The sequence below is a fragment of the Clupea harengus genome, chromosome 7 (genome assembly GCF_900700415.2).
Source record: "Clupea harengus chromosome 7, Ch_v2.0.2, whole genome shotgun sequence".
Taxonomy (NCBI): Eukaryota; Metazoa; Chordata; class Actinopteri; order Clupeiformes; family Clupeidae; genus Clupea; species Clupea harengus.
The window spans coordinates 25,526,342-25,538,841 of NC_045158.1; the positions used below are offsets into that span (position 1 = coordinate 25,526,342).

A 12,500-nucleotide genomic window follows, 5' to 3' on the forward strand; every position below is an offset into this window, starting at 1 on the left:
TGTACATTGTGTTTTGCAGCAGAGAGACCTCTGAGAGAGATGGATGGACAGAGAGAGGGAGAGAGGGGGGGAGTGAGAGAGAGAGAGAGAGAGAGAGAGAGGGGAGGGGGGAGAGAAAGGGAGAGAGAGAGGTAGAGAGAGAGGGGTGCAGAGAGACGTGCGAGTAGGGAGCGGTAGAGGGGCTGGGCCTTACGTCTTCTCCAATAGGATCTTGTACTGCTCATCACCACGCCCCCCTTCCACTTCCTGGTCCAGTTTAGTGATGAGCTCATTCTCAAACTGAAACACACACACACACACACACACACACACACACACACACAACACACACACACACACACACACACACACACACACACACATTTACACAAAACTTTACTACATGACTTAAAAATAAACCAGGCAAAATAACTGTAAACATGTTGTTAGCCTTCAGCTATGCATGGGGCAAAATATCTGTAAACGTGTCGTTAGCCAACTTCAGCTATGCGTGGGGCAAAATGGATCCATTTTTTGTACCTCCAGTGAGAGAGGAGACGATGTCTGAGGCGAGGAGGAAACAAGGTCGTATGACCATGATTATTGATTATTGAGTGTGGATTTCATGTATTGTTCCTCATGATGCTCTCCTGCCACAGTGTGTGTTTTTGCAGTGTGCTGGCACATGACAGCATGAGACAATGTAGACACCCAGGCATCAGATTCAGACCAAGCAGCCTCACCCTGCCTCCCCTAACCCTGACCTTTCAATTCAATTCAATTTTATTTAATTTTTTATTTTATATAGCGCCGCCATAACAATACAATTGTCTCAAGGCGCTTTACAGAGCCCAGAGCCTGAACCCCCTTAGTGCAAGCCCAATGGCAACAGGGGCAAGAAAAAAACTCCCTGTTAGTCAGGAAGGAACCTTAAGCAGAACCACGGCACATACTTTCCCCTGGTGGGCTAACCCTAAACTTAACCCTAACCCTTTCCCATGGTGAGCTAACCCTAACCCTAAACTTAACCCTAACCCTAAACTTAACCCTAAACCTAACCCTAACCCTAAACCTAACCCTAAACTTAACCCTAACCCAGTACCTACTGCTGTATTTACACCACATGCCTCCACGAACATAGGCCAGACTGCTCATGGACTTACACTCCGGGACAGTGCAATACCGGATGGACTGGCAACACACACCCACACACACAGACAGACACAGACACAGACACAGACACAGACACAGACACAGACACAGACACAGACACACACCCAGACACAGACACACAAACTATTCAGTTTCATTGACAGCTGATCCTTTTTCAGACACAGACACACTCTTACCGTTTGGAAATTGCGTTTGGGGCCTAAGTTGTACTCGCATTGCATCATGTCAAAGAAGATGGGGATGGAATCCTTGCGGAGATCAGGCTCCGCGATCAGAGTCACCTCCAGGATCGGCCCCACCATGGACGGGATGAACTTCAGCTTATGGGGGCCTGTGAGGAGAAACACCAGTCAGACAACCAACACCAACACCAACACCAACACTTACACTTACAGCGACCACTACCCCTACACCTAACACTAACCCTAACACTAAAACCAACACCAACACTAACACTAACACTACCCCTACACCGAACACTAACACTACCCACACACTAACCGTAACACTAACACTACCCCTAAACCGAACACTAACACTACCCCTAAACATTAAAGCGGACACTAACACGACGACAGTGGTTCAGGAGGTAGAGGAGTTGTTTTTACAATCAAAGTGTTTATTGTTTTTTCGTTTGAGAAACACACAACATACACCTCACATTTAACATCACATTCCCATTCTACACTATACACACACTACACAACAATCAGGGCAATAAACAGAGAGAAAAAAGAAATACACAATTGAAATAAATAAAATAAAATAAAAAGGGGGTGCTAGTTAAGATTGAATAATACTTGAAAATAGTTAATTATGGAGCACTAGTCAGTTGAAATGTAATAAAATGTAGGAAATGAGACCAGACCTGGTAGAATTTACCCCTACCATCATTTAATCTTGCAATAAGATCTTCAAAGGAGGCTGTGTCTGTCATTAGCTTCAGCCAGTCTGTAAAACTAGGCCTTATTTGGCTCTTCCAGTGTCTAAGGACAATTCTTACTGCAGTGATAAACCCAGCTAGTGCCAGGGCAGACTCTGCCTTAGACACTTCTGGTGGTAGAAGGGACCTATCTCCAAGCAGACACAGTTGTGGAGACTCTGGTAATGCTGTTGTTAACCACTCTCCAATAGTTTTAATGATTTGTCTCCAAAAAGGAAAAACTAGAGGGCAATCCCATAAAAGATGGAGGTAGGAACCTGTAGCTTTCATACATTTCCAACATATATTGTCTTTCATTAATCCCATTCTATGAAGCTTAACTGGTGTATAATAGTATCTGTGGATAACCTTATAGTGTGTAAATTTACTAATTGAATCCCTCACAGGCCATCCTGCATTGAAAACCACCTTTTCCCATGCCTTACCCTCAATGTTTGAGTTCAAGTCCCTCTCCCAGATTTGCCTTAAGGAATCACAGTGACCATACATACTATCTGCCATGATCTTATAAAAAGCAGAGGCAGTACGAACAGGCTCCGGCTCCCTAAAATAACAGAGCAGCTTATTTGTGTCTTCATCAAGTGAGACCTTCAGACTTGTTACGCAGCTCCTCAGTTGTAAATACCTCCAGAAATCTGCTTTATCCCTTAAATTGAATTTTAGTTTGAGTTCCTCAAATGACTGGAACAGGCCATCAGCATACAAGTCGCTTAACCTATTAATGTTTTGGTTCAGCCAGGTGGTCCAAACAAAAGGTTTCTTCCCTACTTTAATTGAGGGATTATTCCAAATAGATGAATACATTTGCTTATACTGGATATGTGCAGTGCTTATGTACTTTTGCCCATGTCTCCCTGGAGTACTGCAGTATTGGGTTTGGGTGCCTATTTTTCTTAAGACCTTGTGACAGAGACTCAATTGGTTCAAATGGAGACACCAGCTCCCTCTCTATATCCAACCATCCCAGACTTGAATGCTCACCACACCAGTGTTTAGCCAATTTAGACACCTCAAAAGCTGTTCTGTATAATTCAACATTAGGTAAAGCCAACCCTCCTTGTTTCTTGTAGTATACAACTTCTCAAGCTTCATACGGGGCTTCTTGCCATTCCACAAAATTCTCTAATTATTTGGTTGTACTGTTTAAAGAAAGAGTCTGGAAAGTTAGTGGCACCATCATTGATATGTAATTCACCTGAAAGCAACCATCATCTTAATGGTGTTTATTTCCCCCAAGCTTTCCCCCATAGCTAAGGTTGATCAGTTTCCACTTATCCAGGTTATCCTTTATGCGCTGAAGCAATGGGTTAAAATTAGCCTGTACCATGTCATTAATAGTTGGAGTAAGCCGAATCCCAAGATATTGCATACCGGAATCTATCCACTTGAACTGAAGTGCATTATTAATTGTTGGAAGACAAGTTCTAGATACTGGCATTACTTCAGACTTATGCCAATTAATCTTGTAGCCTGATATTTCCGAGAAGGTTTCCATAATTTCCAAGAGCCTGGGAGCTGAGGAGACAGGATCTACAGACAGCCAAAGGATGTCATCAGCATAAAGGAACAGCTTATGCTCCCTTCCTCCTGCTTTTATTGCATGTATGCTTGTATCTGATCTGATTGCCATTGCTAGTGGCTCAAGAAATAAAATAAATAATAGTGGAGAGAGGGGGTCTCCCTGTTTTGCACCCCTAGATATGTTGAAAAAAGATGACACCACTCCGTTAGTCAGCACTGATGCCTTTGGTTCTGCATAAATCAACTGAATCCATTTAATGAATCCCAGTCCAAACCCAAAGTTCTCTAGAACATGAATCAGAAACCGCCACTCCACCCTGTCGAAGGCCTTCTCTGCGTCTAAAGAGAAGGCAGCAACAGGTTTGTCAGCTTCTCTATTTTGCCACATAAGGTGGAGTAGACGTCTCAAATTGTCAGAGGATGACCTGCCCTTCACAAAACCCACCTGATCTGCATGTATAATACAAGGAACAATCTTTTCAAGTCGTATAGCCAGAACTTTAGTGAGAATTTTATAGTCTACATTAGCCAGACTAATGGGCCGGTAGCTAGCTGGATCTAGAGAATCCTTACCCTTCTTAAGGATGACAGAAATTACTGATTCATTAAGTGTGTTAGGCAGCTGACCAATTGATAATGACTCTGAGTATACTTTTGTCAAGATAGGTGCTAAGATATCAATGTACAGCTTGTAATACTCAACAGGGAACCCATCGTTCCCTGAAGCCCTACCTGACTGCATTGACTGGATGGCTTTCCTAACCTCCTCCTCTCTAATTGGAGCTTCCAAAAGCTGCACTTGTTCTGTTGAAAGATTCGGGAACTGGATCTTGGAAAACCATTTTTTCAATTTTTCTGAGTCAAAAACTGTATCTGATGTGTAAAGATTTTTATAAAAATCCATAAACACCCGGTTAATTTCTTTAGCTGAGGTAACTATATTTCCATTGCTTCCTTTAATTCCTGGAATGGCACTAGCAGTGTGTTGCTTTTTCAATTGTCTTGCCAGCAGTTTGCCAGCCCTCTCTCCGCTTTCGTAGAAGCTGGCCTTAAGCCTGAACATGGCATACTCAGCCTTCTTGCTGTATATAAAATTTAGGCTGTACTTCAGCTCACACACCTGTTTAAGCAAGTCTTCACTATAGTTTTCTGACAGTTCTCTCTCTTTTTGTTTTATCTTACCTTCCAGCCTACTGATCGTCTCCCTATCTTGTTTCTTCCTTTTTGATGCTTCGGCAATAATTATGCCTCTTATACATGCCTTTGAAGCCTCCCATACTGTGCCTATTTTTGAAGTAGAACCAATGTTAATCTGAAAGAAGTTTGTAAGTTCTTCTGAGAGTTTCTGTTTAAACACAGTGTTTTGTAAGAGAGACACATTGAGTCTCCACCTGTTACTCTTGACTTTTTCAACACAAATAGATACACACAGCTCCACTGTTGCATGGTCAGTTAGTGCTATGACACCTATTGTGCTATCTATTACTGACTCAATAAGATCTTTAGAAATTACAAAATAATCAATTCTACTGTGTGACTTATGATTATGTGAATAAAAGGTGTACTCCCTTTTATTAGGATTCATCAATCTCCAGATGTCAACCAAACCAATATCCTCCTGGAGTTGACCCAATGCTACTCGACCCTTAGATGGTGCATGGTAGTACTTAGATCTATCTAATACAGGGTCTGGGGTCTGATTAAAGTCCCCTCCAAGTATTGTACATCCATCTTCAAATGTCCCAAGAAGTCTATTGATTTTGTGAAAAAAATCAGGATCATCCTCATTAGGTGCGTAGATATTACATATGTTAATTTTCTTTCCATTAATTATGGTTTCAATACAGACAACCCTACCTTCTTCATCTTTATGCTCCTTTAGTAAAACCAACTTCAGTTTCTTATGCACTAGTATTGCGACACCTCTTTTCTTACTGTCAAATGAGCTATGAAATACATGGCCCACCCAGCCCTTTCTGAGCTTCATTGCCTCTGAATTTCTCATATGAGTCTCCTGTAAGAGCACCACATCCGCCTGCCTTGATTTAAGATAAAGCAGACACTTTTTCAATTTAGTAGGATTCTGTGTCCCATTTACATTCCAAGAAATTACTCTTATATGACTGTTATTATTATCCTGTGCATTCATAGACATCATGCTCCATCATGGCATACTACCACCATCCACCAGTAAGGACAAAAAGGGGGGAAAGAAAAACAAAGAGAGAATGATAATACATATTCAAAAATAACATAAAATGCCCATACACTAACAAATACAAACACCTGCACAATCAAACATGAACGAACGCTTGAACCTAGGGTTAATAACACCAACACCCCATCTCTGCCCACAATCCCCCACAAAACCTGTCCCTCAAGCTTCATGGGGGAAACCCCTCCCTTGATCTGGTCCATGAGGCGCTTATCCAATGGTTACCATTCAATCCCCCTAATCCCAATACACTATTTAAGCCCTATATTAACATACGTGGTCCATATATGTAAAGCAAAACCAGATAGCTTGTTGAATAATTACAAATGATAACAGCACTACATTTTTAAAATATTTTGAAAGTGGATTGTTTTAGGTAGAAGAAAGTAAAACTGAAAAAAATAACCTGTTGGTTCCCAAACCAATATTTTCAACACAACGAACCATCTAGCACTGATGCAGTAGCCCTAATAGGCTACTAAAGGACTTGTCCTATGTAGAATAGACTATGCTAGGTTTGCATTAATAAAAGAAGCCTACCCACAGTCACTTAGAGCCTTCCGTCTCCTTGTTCAGAAATTGTAGTGCTTTCCTTGTGGTCTTCAAAAGTAATTTTCTTCCCTTCCAAGTGAAGAAAAGTTTTGCTGGGTAGGCGAGCGTAAATCGAATGTCCATCTCGTGAAGTTTCTTCCGAACGTCCGTAATGTCCTCCTCTTCTCAGCTACAGCTTTCGTTGCGTCAGGAAAGAATGAAATCTTGGACCTTTTCCATTCCAGCGCTGTCTTGCTCTTGTATTTCCCTTTAGCAGCAGCCATCACTCGATCCCTCTCCAATACAGAATGGAATCTCATAACGACCGGCCGCGGAGGGGAATCCTCATCTCTGGAAGCTGGCCCTGGTCGATAAACTCGCTGTAGCTCATTGTCAGCTAGCTTCACTCCAAGAACGTCACCTATCAGCTGACAAGCTAGCTCCCTCAAATTTTCGCCCTCACTTTCCTTTAATCCAACCAGCCGCAAATTCAGTTGTCTTTCCCTGTTTCTGCATTTTGCATGGCTCTGTCCAACTCTTCACAATGCTTTGCTCTTTTCTGCAATTCAGTGGCCAGCCTGGTATTTTCAGTTTCCAAGTCCATAATTCGACCGTCTGTCTTCTCCAGTCTTTCAAATATGGTTTGTAACGTCCACGCTAGTTTTAGCTTGCGTTCTCTTAACTTGGGAAACATCCTCTTGTAACTCTTTAAGTATCCCACTAACCTGAGCCATCTCATGCATTGTTTTTCTCCAGTGTTGCCTGAAGTCCGGCTAGGGCATCTATTGTAGGGCTGGTAACACCGGCTGAGTTGGATCCTGCCTTCGGTGTAGTTCCACTAGCCATGCTAGCGTAGTGTACTCCTTGCTTAGCTGTTCTACTCTTCGATGTAAATGCCATGAGGGGAGGAAAAACTGAATAGTCACGCCTAATCACTCGTATTTGGTACTTTCTATACTTTACAAATCGTTTCAACATCAATTCTGGGCTTAAACTTTCGAATTGGCATGAAAATTAGGGGATTTTGCTGGAGGAAAGTTTTAGGCAGCCATCACCCTCGGCGGTCCCACGTGACTCCCCGGTAGAGGAGTTGTTAAGTAATCGGAAGGTTGCTAGTTCGATCCCGCCTCCTCCTCACCAAGTGTCGAAGTGTCCTTGAGCAAAACACCAAACCCCTAACCGCTCCTGATGCGCAGGTTGGCAACTTAGATAGTAGCCTCTACCACTGCTGTATGAAGGGGTAGATGTCTGAGGCATTGATGTGTAAAGCGCTTTGAGTGCTCTATGAGTAGAAAAGCGCTATATAAATGCAGTGTAATTACCATAACACTTCCCCAAAACTTAACACTAACCTGAACCCTGAACCAGCATGGACATGAACTTCATCTTATGAGAATCCTTTAGAGGTCTCTATAAACCTCTAGATCTCCACCCCCCCCATTGGTGTTGTCTATGAGGCCAGGACATGGGAAGCACAAGCCTGACATTTTCCCAGTCTTCACTAACGTGTGTAACTACTGATTTTACACATCAGACAGGACAGTAGAGAGACAGAACTACAGGTTCCAACAACTTCCAGATGGAAAAAGCTGCTGGCGACTCAACCAGTCACACAAATAGTACTGCTTCCAGCTCTGTGGCTACAGTTTGTGTCTTGTCTAGGCTGGTCTAGGCAGGTGCATATTATATGCTGGGAGCACAAAAATGCGTGTGTGTGCGTGTGTAAGGTTCCTAATAATACATTAAGTAGACCAGGACTTATGAGAATAGGATGTGCTCCCTGCAGGGCCACATCTATATTCTCTGACTTCTACAGGCTCTGCCTGATCTGGACACAGCTCTGACATCTACAGGCTCTGCCTGATCTGGACACAGCTCTGACTTCTACAGGCTCTGCCTGATCTGGACACAGCTCTGACATCTACAGGCTCTGCCTGATCTGGACACAGCTCTGACATCTACAGGCTCTGCCTGATCTGGACACAGCTCTGACATCTACAGGCTCTGCCTGATCTGGACACAGCTCTGACTTCTACAGGCTCTGCCTGATCTGGAAACAGCTCTGACATCTACAGGCTCTGCCTGATCTGGACAGAAGCTCTGACTTCTACAGGCTCTGCCTGATCTGGACACAGCTCTGACATCTACAGGCTCTGGTCTGATGCTTGTAATCAGTAGTCTTCAGCATAGTGTAGGCGGTGGTGGAGGCATTTCTGTGGTGTCTATATGATGGTATGTGGAGAGTGTCTGTAAATAGAAGTCTGTATAGGGGAAGGCAGGAGAGGCTTCTCACCCAGGTTGTACCATATGTCTCTCATCTTGGAGCCCAGGCTTTTTCTCATGTCTCCATATCTGGACAAGACCAGATGGTTAGTGTTTTCAACACACACCCACACACACGCACAAGCACATAATAACACATGCATTCACATGTGCACACACACACACGTATATATGTATGTAGATATGTATAAAACTGTACACACACACACACACACCAATGACTATCGGACATGCGCAGACACACACTGCTCTGATCATATGACCAGTTTTTTTTAAACCGAATATTTATGAAAGGCAGACTACCTGTTGAGGATTTTATTGCGCTTGTCTAGTGAGAATTTTTCCAGTTGAAGTGACTTATGGGTCTGGAAGGCTACCGTCAGATGAAAGTATTTATCCCAGAGCTGCAATATAGAAACAGTCAAATTAAAGTAGTTATAGAGATATTAAAGTAGTTATCCCAGAGCTGTAATATAGACACAGAGTGAAATGAAAGTAGTTATCCCAGAGCTGTAATATAGAGACAGATTAAAGTAGTTATCCCAGAGCTGTAATATAGACACAGATTAAAGTAGTTATCCTAGAGCTGTAATATAGACACAGATTAAAGTAGTTATCCTAGAGCTGTAATATACACACAGAGTGAAATTAAAGTAGTTATCCCAGAGCTGTAATATAGTGACAGAGTGAAATGAAAGTAGTTATCCCAGAGCTGTAATATACACACAGAGTGAAATGAAAGTAGTTACTCGAGAGGTGGAAGGGAGGGAGCCTAGAGGGAGGGACTCTGGTAAGAGAGGGAGGGACTCTGGGATGAGAGGGAGGCGAGAGGGAGGGACTCTGGGATGAGAGGGAGGGACTCTGGGATGAGAGGGAGGCGAGAGGGAGGGACTCTGGGATGAGAGGGAGGGACTCTGGTAAGAGAGGGAGGGACTCTGGGATGAGAGGGAGGGACTCTGGGATGAGAGGGAGGCGAGAGGAGGGACTCTGGGATGAGAGGGAGGGACTCTGGTAAGAGAGGGAGGGACTCTGGGATGAGAGGGAGGGACTCTGGGCTGAGAGGGAGGGACTCTGGGCTGAGAGGGAGGGACTCTGGGCTGAGAGGGAGGGACTCTGGGATGAGAGGGAGGGACTCTGGGATGAGAGGGAGGGGCTCTGGTAGGGCCACAGCACTGTCTCACACGCACCTGCTGGTGGAAGTGGGCGGGGTCGAGGAAGCGTGTGTTGAGCACGTCTGAGTATTGGTTTATGGCCCTGAGGAAGACCTGCATCTGCAGCAGGTTCATCAGCATCCAGTCTGACGGAAACACGTTCCCCATCAGGTCTTTAAACATGATGAAGGTCTCCATGAGGAAGTCCTGCAGGGAAACACAGGAGCAAGAGAGGGAGGGGGAGGGGAGGGAGAGGGAAGGAGGGATCACAACTCAGTGAACAGTGTGCATATTTGTGAGTGTGTGTGTGTGTGTGTGTGTGTGTGTGTGTGACCCTCCTTTTCTCTGTACATTCATGCATCTGTGCTGCTGTGTCTGTGTACATCTGAACTAGTGTGTTTGCCGTGCCACAAGACCCCTGGCAAACACACACTCATGTTCCTGCCCCAAACACACGCTCATGTTCCTGCCCCAACGCTCAGAGGGTTAGGGTTAGAGGTGCGAGGCCAGAGAGTAAAGGTTAGCGGGTTAGGGTTAGCACACTTACGATGAGGTCCTGCAGGGTCTTGAAGGTGTTGATGTAGTGGGCGTAGTGGATGGTGTCCATCTGCTTTAGAATAGCAGTCATACAGGCCAGGTAGTGACTCTGCAGAGTCAAACAAACACACACACACCCTCAGTATTCTCCACGTATACACACCTCTGCTCAGGTAAGGGAGTGAATGAGTAAGGGAGAGTGTGCATGTGTGTGTGTGTGTGTGTGTGTGTCTTACGATAAGTGGAGAGTTGTTATTCATGCTGATGACTGTTCGGTTGACTCTGCGCAAGAGTCGCTCCATGATGATTCGAATGTGGTCCCCTGTCGGGCCCTAGAGCATGATGGGAGAGATAATCAAGAGCTCACTGGAATAACCTATACAGCCAGTCTGTTTGCCATAGTTATACAGACAACAGTCTGTTTGCCATAGTTCCACAAACAACAGTCTTTTTGCCATAGTTCCACAAACAACAGTATTTTTGCCATAGTTCCACAAACAGTCTTTTTGCCATAGTTCCACAAACAACAGTCTTTTTGCCATAGTTCCACAAACAGTCTTTTTGCCATAGTTCGACAAACAACAGTCTTTTTGCCATAGTTCCACAAACAACAGCCTTTTGCCATAGTTCCACAAACAACAGTCTTTTTGCCATAGTTCCACAGACAACAGTCTGTTTGCCACAGTTACACACATGACAGACTGGTTACCATAGTTATAGAGACAACAGTCTGTAACACTGAAGTAAAAAAAGTAAGGTTAGAATGAATTAACAGTAATAATGGAAGTAGGAGTAATGTTAGAGTCAGGTTGTAGTAATGTTAGAGTGGGATGTTATAAGGTTAGAGTGATGTTGTAGTAAGGTTAGAGTAAGATTAAAGTATGGTTGTAGTAAGGTTGGAGTAAGATTACAGTATGGTTGTAGTAAGGTTAAAGTATGGTTGTAGTAAGGTTAGAGTGATGTTGTAGTAAGGTTAGAGTAAGATTAAAGTATGGTTGTAGTAATGTTAGAGTAAGGTTAGAGTATGGTTGTAGTAAGGTTAGAGTAAGGTTAGAGTATGGTTGTAGTAAGGTTAGAGTAAGGTTAGAGTATGGTTGTAGTAAGGTTAGAGTAACTCACCACATCCTTGCGGTCCAGCATGTCCAGCACAGTGCTGAGGAGTTGAATGCAGGCCTCGTAGTCCGGCTTACTGGAGTGGTCATCCAGCTGACCACTCAACTGGTCCGTCAGCAGAGGCAGGAGGACATCTCTGCAGTCTACACACACACACCACACAAGCACACACACACACACGTATGCACACCCATGCACGCACGCACGCATGCAAACACACACACACCCACACACCCACACACACACACACACAGGAAAACCACCCCTCCACAGTCAGCACTATTTATTTATCTAATCTACTGGCATTCTTAGAATTTCAAATAGAGCACTCACAAAAACCTTTTTCACGGCTTCCATATGCAGGGCTGTGTTAATGTGCTGTTACATATTATTTTGTGTGTGCTGTGTCAGTGTGCGTGTGTGGGTTGTGTGTGCGTGCGTGTTGAGGGTGCGTGTTATGTGTGCGTGTGGAGTGTGTGCGTGTTGAGTGTGTGTGTTGTCTGTGCGTGTTGAGTGTGTGCGTGTTGAGTGTGTGCCTGTTGTCTGTGCCTGTTGTGTGTGCGCGTGTTGAGTGTGTGCGTGTTGAGTGTGTGCGTGTTGTGTGTGTGCGTGTTGAGTGTGTGCGTGTTGAGTGTGTGCGTGTTGTGTGTGCCTGTTGTGTGTGCGCGTGTTGAGTGTGTGCGTGTTGAGTGTGTGCGTGTGTGCGTGTTGTTTGTGTGTGCGTGTTGTGTGTGTGTGCGTTGAGTGTGTGCGTGTTGAGTGTGTGCGTGTTGAGTGCGCGTGTTGAGTTTGTGCCTGTTGTGTGTGCGAGTTGAGTGTGTGCGTGTTGAGTGAGTGCCTGTTGCCTGTGCCTGTTGTGTGTGCGCGTGTTGAGTGTGTGCCTGTTGTGTGTGCGCGTGTTGAGTGTGTGCCTGTTGTGTGTGCGAGTTGAGTGTGTGCGTGTTGAGTGTATGCCTGTTGTCTGTGCCTGTTGTGTGTGCGCGTGTTGAGTGTATGCGTGTTGAGTGTGTGTGTGTTGTGTGTGCGTGTTGAGTGTGTGCGTGTTGTCTGTGCC

At 44.4% G+C, this 12,500-nt stretch overlaps 1 protein-coding gene across 1 annotated transcript in view; it reads right to left on the reverse strand.

The window, feature by feature from the left end:
- The window catches only part of dock5 (dedicator of cytokinesis 5), a 49,723-nt gene that overhangs the window by 16,858 nt on the left and 20,365 nt on the right, over positions 1-12,500 (reverse strand). The window contains exons 26-33 of the mRNA XM_031570933.1: positions 11,453-11,589; positions 10,570-10,665; positions 10,344-10,442; positions 9,833-10,003; positions 8,949-9,049; positions 8,656-8,714; positions 1,329-1,483; positions 194-279 (exon numbers count right to left, since the gene is read on the reverse strand). Of these exons, the coding sequence (XP_031426793.1) occupies positions 194-279; positions 1,329-1,483; positions 8,656-8,714; positions 8,949-9,049; positions 9,833-10,003; positions 10,344-10,442; positions 10,570-10,665; positions 11,453-11,589 (904 nt within the window). The remainder of the gene's footprint in view (positions 1-193; positions 280-1,328; positions 1,484-8,655; positions 8,715-8,948; positions 9,050-9,832; positions 10,004-10,343; positions 10,443-10,569; positions 10,666-11,452; positions 11,590-12,500) is intronic.